General features: G+C 41.7%; 1 protein-coding gene across 1 annotated transcript in view; it reads right to left on the bottom strand.

The window, feature by feature from the left end:
• ARFGEF3 (ARFGEF family member 3) overlaps nt 1-16,092 on the bottom strand; it is a 177,976-nt gene that overhangs the window by 95,572 nt on the left and 66,312 nt on the right. Inside the window, exon 5 of the mRNA XM_069598510.1 lies at nt 7,296-7,364. Within this exon, the coding sequence (XP_069454611.1) occupies nt 7,296-7,364 (69 nt within the window). The remainder of the gene's footprint in view (nt 1-7,295; nt 7,365-16,092) is intronic.

The following is a 16,092-nucleotide window of genomic DNA, read 5'->3' as shown; positions in this document are numbered from 1 at the left end:
TAAGAGAAATACTAAGGGTCTCGCTTTCAACCAATGAAAGAATTTTGTATCCATATGGAGTTTCAGTAATGATCATTCATGAAATTAAACAGAAAACATGTTGGCTGATTCATAGCTGTCTGATTCTAAATTCATTTCATATTTCTTATTCTCCTGCATCACAGAAGACCCTATTCTGAAAAACTGTCATCACTGCCATTTAATTAAGCAAGTTAAAGTTAGACACACAAATGAACGCTGCCTTCTTATTTACATTTTCAGCGCTTAATGATCCTTTTATAGTTTCAGCAGTACCTTAGGAAAACATCATTTTTCATACTTAAGTACACATTTCATTTCCTGATCAACAGGTTCCAGGGTAAGCACTGTTCTTCAGTAAATAGTCAATGCAGACCAGAGTAAGAAAGAAGAAGGTGTGAATTCTTTCCCCAACATTTCCACAGGTGATTTAAATGATTTATTTTAAGGTGTTTTTATAATTGTTTCCCTAGCTATATCTAAAGTGACAATAGGAGAAAAGATTTTTTAAGTGAAAGACTCATTTTTATGAGAAATTAAACTACAATCAAGAAAGCTTCCAAGAGCTAAGTGGTAGTTTTAGGCTGAAATGTCCTGCTTTAAAAATAGAGTTGCAGATTTTTCAAAGGCTAAATTAGCAGGTGGAAAGCATGTCAGAATCTGCAAAATCACTGGGTCTCACTGTCTACAGAATACCATTATTTCTGTGGCAGTCTCCTTTGTAGTTCATTCTTCTTGTTGATGAAAAATTATTTCTTAAGCAATTTCCATGGTGAAAAACCAAAGGGCTGTAAGCTATTTTGCCAATTTCAGGAATTATACAATGAAGGTAAATTAAGAAAAATGCTTATTCCTATCAGGCGTATCTGAAGTAAATAATGATTTCAAATAATTCTACTACTATCCTTTCTTAAATTACACAAGCATCATTCATTTAATAATCTACTCTCTGTAACTACTGATCCATAAACTTGAGAAATGGAATACTTCCTGCCATATCACTAACCAAGGATGTCACAGTGACTGGCAACTGCAGCCACCACAGGTGATGACCTGGTGAACCCTGAGGTATTCTCTTGAATACCTGCCATTCAGCAGCCATCAAACTGCAGTCACTCCTCACAGTGAGCCCTAAGGAAACTCAGGATGTGGAAACACAGGATACTGGCCCCAGATAGGTGAGGCACTTATCAAACGAATGAATTCAGTGAGCCCCGACTCTAGCATCTTCCCATACTTAGAAAAGTGCTAAATTCCTTAACTTGACATATCTGGTTTCTTTAAATTACCAGTAATCTTTTGCTGTTCTCAACTATCTGCCCTTTGTTGCAAAACTCCTATATATCTTAGCCCCTCCCCTCACCTCCTCGGAACAATTTCCCAGAGATATCTGAGACTCTGTGTCCCAGGCTACAGTCCTCATTTTGCCCCAAATAATACTTAACTCCCAACTCTCACATTGTGCAATTTTTTTCAACAAACTTATATTTATAAGTTGTTCTTAGGCTTTTCATATAAATAGATCTACTCCATACTTGTCTTATGCCAGATTATATAAATATGGATTGGGGTAGGAGGCATATTTTTACAAGTTAACAGTGGGCCTTATTGGCAAAAACATACCCTCAGAAGGAACAGTGGCAGATTAAATCATTAAAAGCATTTAACAAATATGGTTGATATAGATCAAGCAATGACAAACGGGAAGGAGAAAATGTGGGCAGGGTTTAGCAGAACATGAAGAAAGACAAGGGAAATTAGAAGAATCAAAATCCTGCACTTACAAGGTGGCCACCATTAAGAAGATGTTATAGCTGGCGGGAGTCCCTACTTCGTGGGGGTGGCTTGATTCGCCATGGCAGAGAGGTATGACAGCTCTCACCGAGGTCTTAGCAGAACGCTATCTTTAGATCTCATTTTAATGAGATTATACCATTATTCACTTACGGCAATGCTTCTCAAAGTTTAATACCCTTATGAATCACATGGGATATCTGATTACAAGGCAGATTCTTATCCAGAGGTCTGGGTTGGGGTTCAAGGATCTGCATTTCTAATAAGCTCCCAGGCATATGCCAAGTGGGTCACACTTGAGGTTGTAGAGCCTCACAACTCCTTTCAATATGGTTTTACACCACAGCTTGTTGGAGAGAACAGTAACTATCAGAGCAATGATTCTCAACTTGACTTTTACAGTAGAATCAGCCAGTAAAGGGGAAAAAAGTACAGGTGTTAGTCACTCAGTCATTTCCCACTCTTTGCAACCCCATGGACTGTAGCCTGCCAGGCTCCTCTGTCCATGGGATTCTCCATGCAAGAACAGTAGAGTGGGTTGCCATTTCCTTCCCAGGGATCAACCAGGGGTTTCACAAAATTTGTACACCCAGGTCCCTTCAAGATCAAAACACTCAGAATTCCTAAGGTGACCCTAGGCATCTTATTTTCACTAATACTTCCCAGGTGATTCAAATATGTAGGCTTTGAGAAAAACCACCAACATAAAAGTAGGGCCTCCAATGTTATGTAACTGTAAGTTGCCCATACATAAGAGAATCATTTTGGGAGGGTAAAGAGAAGTCAAAATTTAGTCAAGTAACTACTGAAAATAGCCAGCCTTGTTTAGGAACCTATGCAACCTTGTGGAAGCCTGTCTTTTGTTCTGATCTTCAGTCGTCGTTTATAGTGAACTGAGGCACAGTATTCCCTTCATAAAAAGATCTATTTTAAAGATAAAAGGCAAGATCAATGCTGTGTCTGCAAAGTGCTCACCCCGGGAGTGGTCTGGATGAAGGGAGGGGCAGCCCCTGGGAGGATTACCACCAACTTCCATGAGGTAAATGTTAAGGGTCCCTGTAAGCTCTTCCATGACCAGACTATGAAACACATTCTATAGGATGCAGAGACTGAAAGCTCAGGCACGCCAACCAGTCTTGCTTCCCGGTTCTTTCACTTCCTAGGTGTGTGGCTTGGAAAGTTAGTGGATCTCTCTCTGTACCAGCTGCCTTATCTGTAAAACATGGATAATCAATAGCTCCTGCTTCACAGTACTGTTGTACAGTTTATATGATTTAATACAGGGAAAATTCTTAGAATGGTGCCTCGCAGAGAGTAAGCACTACTGCTGCTAAGTCACTTCAGTTGTGTCCGACTCTGTGCGACCCCATAGACAGCAGCCCATCAGGCTCCCCCGTCCCTGGGATTCTCCAGGCAAGAACACTGGAGTGGGTTGCCATTTCCTTCTCCAATGCATGAAAGTGAAAAGTGAAAGTGAAGTTGCTCAGTCGTGTCCAACTCCTAGCGACCCCATGGACTGCAGCCTACCAGGCTCCTCCGTCCATGGGATTTTCCAGGCGAGAGTACTGGAGTGGGGTGCCATCGCCTTCCCTGAGAGTGAGCACTAAATATGTATTAAAAGCAGCCATGTAACACCTTGAGTATAGGCACTTGTCTCTTTTTTATATTATTTATTTATTTTTGGCTGTGCTGGGTCTTCACTGCTGTGCGGGCTTTCTCTAGCTATGACAAGCGGGGCTTACTCCACAGTTGCAGTGCACAGGGTTTCTTGCTGCAGTGGCTTCTTCTCTTATTGCAGAGCATGGGCTCTAGGACATTCAGGTTCAGTAGCTGTGGCATGTGGGCTCAGTAGTTGCAGCTCTCAGGCTCTAGAGCAGAGGCTCGATAGTTGTGGGCTTAACTGCTCTGTAACACATGAGATCTTCCTGGACCTGGGATCGAACCCATGTCCCCTGCATTAGCAGGCAGATTCTTTACCACTGAGCCACCAGGGAAGCCCCCTGTAGTTATCTCTTGTCACTACAAGCAATGTTACGCTTTCAAGCCTCCTCAGAATGATCAGTTCTGAGAGGGAATGGACACAGCAAGCAGTGAACCCGGAACTCTTAGCTAATACCTGATGGAAGTACACTGAGTTGCAGTGTACAAGCCTGGTGGATAAAAGATCCACTGTTCTCAGCAGGAGAACAGTTTCCAGGGTGTTTCCATTACTGGCTTTTGATCAGGGCTGCTGGATTAAGTGAGGCCCCAGCACTGGCACCTGCCTGCACGTGGTGCTCCTGGATGACTGTCTCTCTTGGCAGACTGGCGTGTAGACATCCTCCCCCAGGGACTGGCCAGCTGCAAGAGCTGGATTCTTACTCCCCTGAACTTAGTGTCCATGCCAGGTCCAGGCTAGCCCAGAGGAGCTATTCCGCACACTGCCATTTATCAAAAGCACTTTGAAGTGGTGATGATTATGGTCCTTACAAAGCAGTCTCCATCCCCCTGCTGATGCTGGACAATCTGCCCCTGTGTCCAGTCACCAGAAAGGAGTTGAGCATCGAAGCTAGGCTTGGGGGAACCTGCAGTCTCAGCTGTTAAGGTCCAGCATGGGCAGGGAGGTGGTAGGACCTTCTGGTGGGTCTGTACGAGAGGCACAGCCTAAAAACATCCTCTGGAACCCTGCACATTGTCAAGGGAGGACCCCCACTATCAAATACTGGATGAAAAGTTTCCTTTTATGATCCTTACCAAGTCCTTCCTTCAGAGGAATACAGTCCCAAGCCCGCATCCTGAACTAGAAGTCAGAGCTAGCACTGGAAGTGAGGCATTTTTCTGCAAAGGTCTGACCCCTGTTTTGGGACCGTCAAGCTGATGTTCTGCTGGAAACTCTTCAAACTGGGGGATCTCAGGGGGCTGCAGGTAGGACAAGAAGGTGGGGGGAGTCAGCTTGCTACTGTGGTCTCAGGAAGCTAGCCCCATCGATGACCCATCCATTTAGGGTCCTGGCCTGATCACCATTATTTAGCGGAAGCCTGGATGTCATCAATCTGCTGTTCCAGAAAAGCAGGAGCTAACCTTGACCCGGCATTTACTACATGGCCGCCTGCACTGAAAGCTTTTTACATGGGTTCTATTTTTCTTGTCTAACTGGCACAACCACACAATGTGAGATAGCGAGACAGGTGCTATTAGCGTTGCTTTTACACACAGAACAAACACAAACCCAGGGAGGTATCCAAGGCAACCCTGCTGGGAGGTAGGAGAGCCAGGATTTATATCCAAACATAGTGAGTCTCCAGAGCCCACGCTCTCACCACCACGCTCAATGCCTTTATCTGTATATTGCTCTTGGGTTGAGATTCTTTTTAAATTATTTTTTCTTTACAGGTTCTTATAGAGACGTGTGTGTGTGTGTGTGTGCGTGCGTGCATGCGTGAGTGCGTGTGTGTATGTGTGTGTTAGAAAGGCCTGCTGAGTCTCTACTTTGGCTTCCAGATCCCCACTGAGAACACCCTTGACTTCGGTGGCCCATAGCAATGTGAGTCTGCTGTTCAGGAATTGTTGCGCTGGCCAAAACATTAATTTGGTCAGTGAATCTGTTGTTTAATAAAGTTCTTGCTGCAAATGAAAACTGTGTCCTTTATTTTTACATAAACCCCAATGAACTTTTTGACCACGACTAGATACATAACGAATCTTTTCAGATTCTCATTCAAAAACCCTGTGAGTATGATAAACGCACCCACCCTCTCAAAGGGAGCTTGGGAACCCCTGGTGGCCTGCCCAGTCCTGAGGGTCCTACAACAGCCTGTCTTCCTTCCCTACCTCCCTCCTCGGCAGGTGATGGGCTGGGCAGTGAGTGACACGCTGCATCTCCTGTCTTGTCCTTCATACAGCAAAGAACCAACAAGCATCCTACATGCCAATTCTGTTTCTTGCTCTGATCAAACACTACATTTGTCATTTTAAAAGCAAATCAGTGTGGGGTATCTAAAATAGTTACACCCCTAGAAACAGAGAATAGAATGGTGATTGCTGGGGGGCCAAGGGGAAAGGGAGATGGAGAGTTACTGTTCAACGTGTCTAAAGTTTCAGTTATGCAGGATGAGCACGTTCTAGAGCTCTGCTATACAACATTGCACTATGGCCAATGTTCCTGAGTTGTACACTTCAAAGTGTGTTAAGATCTCATGTTAAAGGTTCTTATCACAGCTAATTTGAAAAAAAAAAACCCAAACCTACAAATGATAAGATCACTCACTGCTATCTCTTAAAATTCAACTAAAAATACTGACAGCTATTCTATTTATTTAGTTATATAGAGTGAAACATACAAATATGGTAATGAAAAATATTCTTTCTACCTACCTAAATACACATTTGAGAACTGATTTATATTGTAGTGAGGGGTGAGCTGTCTACTTTTCTTTTGACTGACATATAAAATGACCTACCTGCTCAAAAATAATTTTCTCAATTTTCAGTCAATGCCACACAATACCACAAAAGATCAGGCATCAGTCATAAATCCTATTCATGATTTCACTATGTATGAGGAGGAATATATTAATTAGCTTGACTGTGGCAATTATTTCACAATGTATATGCATATCGAAACACTGAACATTTTGCAGATTATATCTCAATGATGAGAAAAAGAGGAAAAAAAGAAAACATGTACAAAGTGCTAAGCATCTACCTGGAATACTCAGTAAATGGTAATCATTACTGTTTAAAAAAAATACTGTGACTGCTGAGAGCTAGGTTTTCTTTTTCTGCATAATTTCAGAGTTCAGAATATCATTGGCTCATTGAGGCCTGCATGTGTACTCTTGTCAGAACACATAAATCCTGAAGATATCCTTTCCAAGAGGTGGAAGGAAATTTATTTTAAGTATATTAAAGTATGGCTTTGGAATGATGCCGTGTCCAAAAGCCAAAGTCATACGCCAGACATTCAGGAAGCCAAGCTTTCTGTTGGACATACTCTTGGGAGTGCTGAAGGTACACATTACTCTAGGCTGCAATACAGATGGAAAAGAGAAGGTTTTCCAACGATTGTTATAAAATGCGTTCATCAGAGTTTAGGAGACAGGGATGCAACTGAATCAATAAACATCGTCCCTAAATCTCATACTTGGTGTTTTAAAACCTACTTTTTAAAAAGATCAAATCCTCTTCAATTAATCTTAGGAAAAATAGTGAGTGTAGTACCTAGGTATAGCAGTGCCAGGAGAACCAGTACTGTTATTTCCATGGTTAAAGCCTCAGGTCAAGCAAACCAGAGCATGCAGAGCACTGACAGAGTGGCCCACAGAGCCTGCTTCCCACAGATCAACTCCTTAGTGAAAATTCCCCACAGTAATGATCAGAGAAGGGCTCGCCCCACTGCTGCAGCTCAGCTCCACCCCGGCATTTTTCCCAGGTGGGGGTAAAGCAGCTGCGAGCAGACAGCACAAACGAGCAACGCTTGAGGGTCGAGGGGAGTGAGTACTTACCTCCGCGATCTTCAGCACTGCACTCCCATTCAGGTCAAAGGTTGGAGTGTAGGTTATGCAGAGTAAAACCTTGATCAGCCACGAAGTAGGGAAAAAAGAAAAAGATAAGGGGTTAGAATTCTAGAAATAAATTTCCATTTCGTATGCCACTTACACAGTCTTGTTTTATGACTTTTTGCTCTTTGTTTTATTTCATATGTTTGTTTCTATTCCACTCACTGCTCTCTAATTAGTGGTCACACATTGCCCAATAAAATAGAGACTAATAAAGTAAAGGCTGAAAACTTCTCCCCAAGGAAAGAATCATTCTAAGACTGGCCAGAGATGGCTTTCCTCAACAACTCCAGGAGGTGTGTCTAGTAATAAAGAAAATCAGGCTCAGTGCTAGGTCCTGAACATGAATTACCTAAATTGATTTTTTAGTGTCATTACTACTGGCCTCATTTTACCAGTAAGGAAACTGAAGCTCAAAACCATTAAATAAGCCCACAGTCACAGAGGTACCAGCTACAGAGCTCAATCTGAACCCAAGTAATCTGACCCCGTGCCCTGCCCGACTATGTAATACTGTCTCTATATCTTTCTAGACTCAAGTATCACTATATTTTTCTGTTCCTGTCACTTCTCAGATCCACATGGGATTAGACAGTCTTTTATAGGCACTTTCTTCTTTCTTGCTTTACTTCCCTCAGAACACTGCCCGGGGCTTATTTATTAGTCCCAAGTTCCCCCTATTCTCCAAGTTACATAGACAATGAGTTGATGACATTTACAAGATCTTTAAGGGCTATTAAAAATCCCACTTTCTACTTGTAGAGCTATTAGGGAATAGATCAATAGAAGCTCAGGGCATTTTAAGAATTGCTGCTAATTTTAGATAAGAGGTTAGCCTCTCCCCTGTCCATTTGGCTTCTGATGGTGCACATTATCTCGCTGGTGGTCTCAGACGAGAAATTGCTGGTGTCTGCTCCTCTATCCCCAAACTCTACAGCCATGTCTGGTCTGCAGCTCCGCTCATCAGTGGCAGCCTCAGAGGATGCTTCTCATCTGGTTCTCCCTAACTCATGAAAGAGCAACAAAGCCTGGCATATTTGCCTAAATTAGGACATACTGCTCGTCAGCACATCAAAAAGCAAAACTGTCCCATGGAACAAAGAACCTCTTAGTTACTAGCCAGGCTGGCCCTAGGAACAGTCACACCTTCAGAGAAAGCAAATAGGTATATAATTAAAGAAGGAAAAAGGGAATTCTTGCCAATTTCAGTCACAAGGTTAGATAACTTCACTGTGGGTCTGCTCCTCCATCTTTTGCTCCTTAGGGCACCTGATAGCCAAGAGTCAACTCCAGATAAAAAGCATCTGAAAGCCACGCTGGCTGAGAAAGAGGCATTGTGGGAAATACTACCCCATGGCCTCATGGGAAAAGGCTTTCTTTTGTGTGATGATGGGGTCGGGGTCTGGCATGCAAGAAGGGATGAAAGCTGAGGACACCAATGCCACCAGGTCCTAATTTGGCCTGGGGACAGGCCATGTCTTCTAGTGTCTCTGTACTTGATGGTACCTCTGCCTGACACCCTCCTGTCCTCCATTCTTCCCACGCTTGTCCCTCACATGGGTTATCTGTTGGCTTCTTTGCAGTCTCAGCTCAAATGTCACCCCCTCAGGCATGTGGCCCTCCCTGAACAGACTTTCTGAAATGGCCTCTCACACAGCTTCTTGTTTCACCTGCTTCAGAACAAGCACCAGTTTCATAAATTACTGGTTATAATCTTTCCATCAGACTATAACATCCACTGGGCATCTGAAGGCTTTCTCATATGAGGCTTTCTTACTATGATTTCTTATTGCCTTGAATGGCTTCTCTTTCTTGAGATATTTCTTTTTTCTATGCCATGTTTCATGGCGGGTAAGTAGTGGGTATGAGAGAGTGCCTGGTGAAAGTGGTGGTCTGGGGAGGTAAATTGGCCCATCTGGGCTCTTGGCTTTTTAACTATTTACAATGGAATATTACTTAGACATAAAAAGAATGAAATAATGACATTTGCAACATGGAAGGATCTACAGCCCATCATACTGAGTGAAGTGAGTCAGAGAAAAATAAAATTATATGGTATCACTTATATGTAGAATCTAAAGAAATGGTACAAATGAATCTATTTACAAAACAGAAGCTGAGTCACAGATGTTGAAAATAAACTTGTGGTTACTGAGGGGAGAGAGGGGGAAGGGATCTATTGGGAGACTGGGACTGACATATACACACTACTATATATAGAATAGATAATTAATAAGGACCAACCGAATAGCACAGGAACTCTATTCAATATTCTGTAATGACTTATATGGGAACAGAATCTAAAAAATAGTAGATATGAATGTATAACTGACTCGCTGTGCTGTACAACAGACACTAACAACACTGTAAATCACTATACTCCAATAAAAAATTAATTAAGAAACAAAAAATAATATTATTTATAGGACCAACAATCAACTTCCTGCCTTCCATTGTTCTGTGCATTCAGACAAGGTGCACAAGGGTAGATCTGGAAAGAAGTTTTCAAAAATCAACCCAGTTTTCTGTGAGCAGGTGCTGCTTTTTACAACAGTGGCTGGAGGAAGTGGGAGCAGAGTCTATGGTAAGATCTTCAGGAAGTTCACTGAGTTGGCCTATTTGCTAATCAAGCTTATCAGGTGAACAAGGAGACTGGACTCTCTCTACTATAGGGAAGCCAGCAAGTGTAGAGGGAGGCTCTTTGCAACAGTCTGAAGAAAGCTGAGGACCTCAGCACCCAGCCAAGGCTGATCCTGTTCAAAAGATCTTTGAAAAAAGGCTCTTCACACCTAATGTCTGGCCACTAAACACCAAAGACTCACTGAATTCTACACAAAAACTAAAAACAAGAAAAATAATGAAAGTGAAGCACATTAATGAAGCTGGCTCCTTAAGCTCATGCAGCCTGCTTTGCTGGAAGCAGAGGAGGTTTTAACTCCAGGGCTGATGGTGCCCCTGGCCCCCCGTGACATATAAAGACAAGAGACGTAAAGAGCTCCAGTGTCTAGCAAGGATGGCGCAGCAGACAGAAGTGACTTGTTGAAAATGATCCGTGGAGAAACCCAATGCCTGCAAGCACTAATTGACTGGATTCAAACACAGACCGGGTGTAGGAAATTTAGGGCAACAGCAAATTAATTTAAACTGTCTGCCTTCCATTGCATAATGAAAGGGTAAGTAGCTTAGATTCATATTCTGAGCACGTTGGCCTCAAGGCAAACAGGAGCACCTAAATATTGAGGGCAGTTCCGTTAAAAATACATTCCTCACAGGGTCATTAAAGCATATTGACTACATTATCATGAACAGCAGGAACTTGAGTGATAGGCGGTATCTTGCAGTTGAGCTTGCTGGTACTGCCTCCATAAAGAAGCCAAGGGGATGCAGAAAGCAGGCGGGGGAAACCTTCCACAAAAAGGGAAAGATCCTTACAGAGGGTAATAAAAATCCCAATAATTAAAAAACAATAACGGAATGGCTACTATGTACAAGAAACAATTCTTCAAATAAAAACGTGCATAGAAACCCTGGAGAAAAAAGACAAGACTGGAAAGGAGAATGAGAAGCTGATTTATTGTAAGCCCTGGGCACGAGTGACAAGAATCTGGAGATGTAGCCACATGAGGAACAGAGAGAGAAGTGGATTGATAATGATGACAAGTACAAGATCACAGGTATGCGCCTCTGATCAGGAAACCCCTGGATTAATTCCCTCCCAAGGGCACCTAATCATCAAGATTAAATTTTTCCCATCAGGCTCATACTGCCTTGTGATTGTGATCATGACAGAGCAGGGGCCGTGAGGTCAGGGTTAAAACATAAGTGTTTTAGTAGCATGATTGTGGCATGTAATTTAATATTCAATTGCTGCGACTTTGCCTACGTCCTCTAGCTCTTTATCTTTAAAATTCCCATCCTACCTCATAAGAATATTTAGAGGAAAAATTAGTTAAATGACTTTTTTTTTTTAAAAAAGAGTACATTCAATATATGTATCTCCAGGATGTTTTCTCATAGGGATTAATAAACAAGTCTCCATTTGATGGAACTCATGGCAGCCATTTCAATGTAAATTACATACATTTTAAGTGAAAAAAAATTAGATCATCCACATTCAAAATCATAAATCTTTCCTATTGTATATCACTGCCCCCATTCCTATGGTCCAAAGCCCTCATCGTCTGATCCAGCTCCACTTCCTCTCTCCTTAGTGTTTTCTCTTTCAGGTCCCAAATCACTCTCTCCATAGTGTTTTCTCTTTCAGGTCCCAAATCAATTCAAGGAATATTCGCCAAGGTTCTAATTGCTGTGGGGTCACAAATACAAAGCAAACACCATTTCTACCATTAAAAAAAACCTCACAACCTACTGGGCAAATGAATGCTTGTACAATTATCCTTCATGGCTGACTTAGTAAGCGCTACTGCAACCATGAGGTATATAATAGTTTTGAAGGTTACAAGACATCTCAGTTTTGGAGAACAGAATCACAGATGAGATAACGTGAGCAAAGCACTGACGCAGGAGAGAAGAGGGAGGGACAGATGTACCAAGCAAAGGAAACGGTGAGAATAAAGGAATGAGGTGTGAAGACAGAGGCTGGAGATGATGCTAAAAAGGAGAGCAGGAACCTTATTACACATCAACTTAAATGCCCCTTTTAAGTGTTTTGCACATATTATTGTAGGGCTGGTCAGGGCAACAAATCACAACTAAAACTAGATGTACTGAGGGAAACTGGAAATCAGGGTGATAAAGCAGACAATATGACATAGATGAATTAAAGACAGATCCTAGTCATTCCAATGGCAATGAATTAACTGGAGTGCATTTGTTGAAGGAATGCAGGGAATTCACAAATAGAAAGCAATGGTCACTCATACATGAAATCTGGGTGCCATCCAATCACTGTTCTGCCCATTGATTCTCTTCTAATTCTAGTCAATCTGGTTGAAATCTCTCATATTCCCCTATATTTCATAAAGCTTTATATTAGATACTAATAAAGTGACATGCTTTAGAGAAGATAAACCTTGTTCAAAAATCCATCACATAAAACATTACAGATACGGTCATCCCAGAATGGGTAGATCTGGAGAAGTTTGGATACACCACCTAAAATCTGCATGCCCTCTGCAACTCCGACTAATACAAGCGTCTTAGTAGTGAGGTCTAACTTTCTGATGCCCACCATGTTTACAGCACCATGTAGGGCTCTGGGAGGTGTGGTGAGTTCCAGTTTAAGCTCAGTCCCTCCTGTGCATTGTCCACAGGAGTAATCAACCTCACAGAATTTCAGTGGGACTTGCAAATGCGTACACATTACTGTAAAATGTGTTGAGAGTGTGATAAGACAGCTTGGCAGCACAAAAGGAAATTGTTCTGAGAATCCAAACGTCAGATCCAGGTGGTGTGACTGGCAAAATCCAGGTGGTGCGACTGTGACAGCTTGTGCAACCACATAGGTAATGATACTAGAGTTTCAGATGATCTGGCTAGAGTAATGAGAATTTAGGAAGCCCCCATTCAGGATGTCCAGCTATTTGGCAGGACCTTCAGGCAGGGCAGGGGGAAAATCACTGCTACAAACTAAAGGACATCTCTGATGAGACTTATAGAACATCTGTCACTCTCTGCTCTGAGAAATTTTTTTTTTTTTTGCATTCAACACAGTAACTGGTAACATGTACCATTTCTGGGTCCAAGAGCTCATTTCTGTTAAAGTTGTATATAAGTCCTCTACAGGACCATTTCCAGGGGACGCAGGAGTAAAGAAATGATTCTTAAAGTTACTGGACAGCAACTGCATGCCACTTCACCTCTACCTTGGGCTGCATTTCTTGGGCTGCCATTCTTTTATTACATAAATACTCACTGAGGTGTGATGCATTAATGGTCAGATACAGTATTAGGTATTGGGTGCACAGGAGGAAATTTTAAAAAGATGTCTTGATGATCCCTGAGCTCCATAAAGCTAACATCGGGTTTTGAAGACAGTAACAAAATAAGGGATTACAATAAATTGTGAAGAGTTGTTATGACTGAGAAAATACACCGTATTGTGAAGAGTGTTATCAGGGTCTAACAATATAGTACATTTGTAATGCTATACTCATCTTTAACGGAACTCTAAATTTAATATGTTGTAATCAACAACCTCAGATATGCAGAAGATACACCCTTATGGCAGAAAGCGAAGAGAAACTAAAGAGCCTCTTGATGAAGAAGAAAGAGGATAGTGAAAAAGCTGGCTTAAAACTCAACACTCAAAAACTAAGATCATGGCCTCCAGTCCCATTACTTCATGGCAAACAGATGGGAAGCAAATGGAAATAGTGGCAGATTTTATTTTCTTGGGCTCCAAAATCACTGCTGACAGTGACGGCAACCATGAAATTAAAAGACACTTGCTTCTTGGAAGAAAAGCTATGACAAATCTAGACAATGTATTAAAAAGCAGAGACATCACTTTGCTGAGGTCAGAATAGTCAAAGCTACAGTTTTTCCAGTAGTCATGTATGATTGTGAGAGCTGGACCATAAAGAAGGCTGAGCACCGAAGAACTGACACTTTTGAACTGTTGTGAGAGCCCCTTGGACAGCAAGGAAATCGAACCAATCAATCCTAAAGGAAATCAGTCCTGAATATTCATTGGAAGGACTGATGCTGAAGCTCCAGTACTTTGGCCACCTGATGTGAAGAGCTGACTCATTACAAAGGACTCTGATGCTGAGAAAGATCGAGGGCAAGAGGAGAAGAGAGCAACAGAGGATGAGATGGTTGGTTGGATAGCATCATTGACTCAATGGACATGAGTTTGAGCAAACTCCAGGAGATAGTAAAGGACAGGGAAGCCTGGCCATCCTGCAGTCCATGAGGTTGCCAAGAATCGGACATGACTTAGCAACTGAACAACAACAACGCATATTAATTAAGGAATGAAAAACACAGGGAGGAAGACAAGGAGACCATCTAGAAGTGAGTTTATTTGGGAGAGTCAACCTACTAAGGCACAGCTGGAAGAGGGAGGCATGCTGAATGAACAAGGAACCCTCTTTCCCTCTTTCTCAAGCCATTAAATATACATAAAGTACTTAATTTATACATACATACTTTGAGGTGATGGTAGTTTCACTTTTCCAAATATCAGATATTATTTATAAGTCAAACCAAGTAACCTACTGTAGCTCAAAAAAGTAACTCAGAATTTGAGTGCAGCCCACAGAGGCCTTATCCTTCCCTTGCTTGGAGAGAACTCTGGAAACCCTTGATGCCAGGCACATTTCAAACCCCAGCTCTGGTTCTGGCTGAAAATTTAGCTGTGTTACTTAATGTACATTGCCTTCTGGACTCTCATGTATATTGGCTTAAAAATTCATACACTTAAACATATTTGCATAATTCCTTTTCTTGAGAAACAGCCCAGTTCTTTTTTCTCCTCTGTCAAATTCAGCAAAAACAAAGGTGGAAAATTCAGTGATAAGGACAGAAAACTCACATCAAACGCCTGTCTCTTGGGTGTAGGGCTTGTCCACCTCCTAGGAATGTAGCCTGATGAGTATGAACTGCTGGAAGTGTACCCCAGACGTGAATAGAAACACATTTTTTTTTCCTTACAGTCCAAGTACAAACAACAAAGCAGGCTCAGTCTTCTGCAGACAGCAGAATGCAGAATACACGTCTTTAGAGAGCACGGGGTCAGGTGCCACAACAGTCAACAGAGAATTTTAGAGGACATCTTATCATCTAAATTTAAAATGTGGATGTCAAAGATATGCATTTTTTTTCTTATCTTGATCAAATTTGCTCAACCTCAGCACTATTGACATTTTGGGACTGTCCTGTGTATTGGTGGCTGTTTAGCAGCATCACTGGCCCCCACTCTCTAGATGGCAGTGACTCTCTCTTCCCTAACTGTGACAACCAAAAATGTCTCCAGACATGGTCAAACCTTCCCTAGGAGACAAAATGCTCCCCTGTTGGGAACCACTCTTAGGTCACTGATACCCATGCCTTGTGGATACAACTGAGAATTTCTACATCAGTCTGCTCCAAAAGCCTCAGATCTAGAATGCAGAACTTTCAGAGAGGACCTAGGGTGAGCCACTAAGCCTTCACTGGGCTTCAGAGATCCTGGATTGAAGAGAACAATGGAGGAGTTGAGTCACAACCCCAATCTTTTTTTTCTCACTTTTCTAAAGGTTTTATCTATATATCTATATATAGATATATTTTTAATTTAAGTGTAGTTGACTTACACAATGTTTTAGGTGCACAGCAAACCCAATCTTTATTTTGATCCAAAGACAATGATCAAATTATTTTAGTGTGTGGAAATTCTACCACTTACAACTTAAATTGATTTTTTGGGTTGGCCAAAATGTTCATTTGGGTTTTTCTGCACCATCTTATGGAAAATCCTGAATGAACATTTTGGTCAATCACTTTCTGGCTCAATTTATCCCAATTCTGGCAAATAGCTATTCTGAGAGTTTTTGTCTTTTTTTAGTCAACGGATTTTTCTAGAGCTCATGACTTCCCAGTTTGGAAAACACTGCAAACTACTAATTGGTTTATGATCAGTCTTGGGTTCTTTTTGGTCTTTATTTGTTGCCACAAGTTTAATATTCATTATATACATCAGATGGGCCCTTTGCACCTCTTTCTAGAACATACTATACCAGTGATATCCACATGTAAATATTAAATTATGATGAACTTAGCTAATTTGCTTGAACAAATA

Source organism: Ovis canadensis, chromosome 8, assembly GCF_042477335.2.
Source record: "Ovis canadensis isolate MfBH-ARS-UI-01 breed Bighorn chromosome 8, ARS-UI_OviCan_v2, whole genome shotgun sequence".
Classification (NCBI taxonomy): Eukaryota; Metazoa; Chordata; class Mammalia; order Artiodactyla; family Bovidae; genus Ovis; species Ovis canadensis.
The sequence above is the reverse complement of the archived record's forward strand: the minus strand, read 5'-3'. Positions and strand labels throughout refer to the sequence as shown.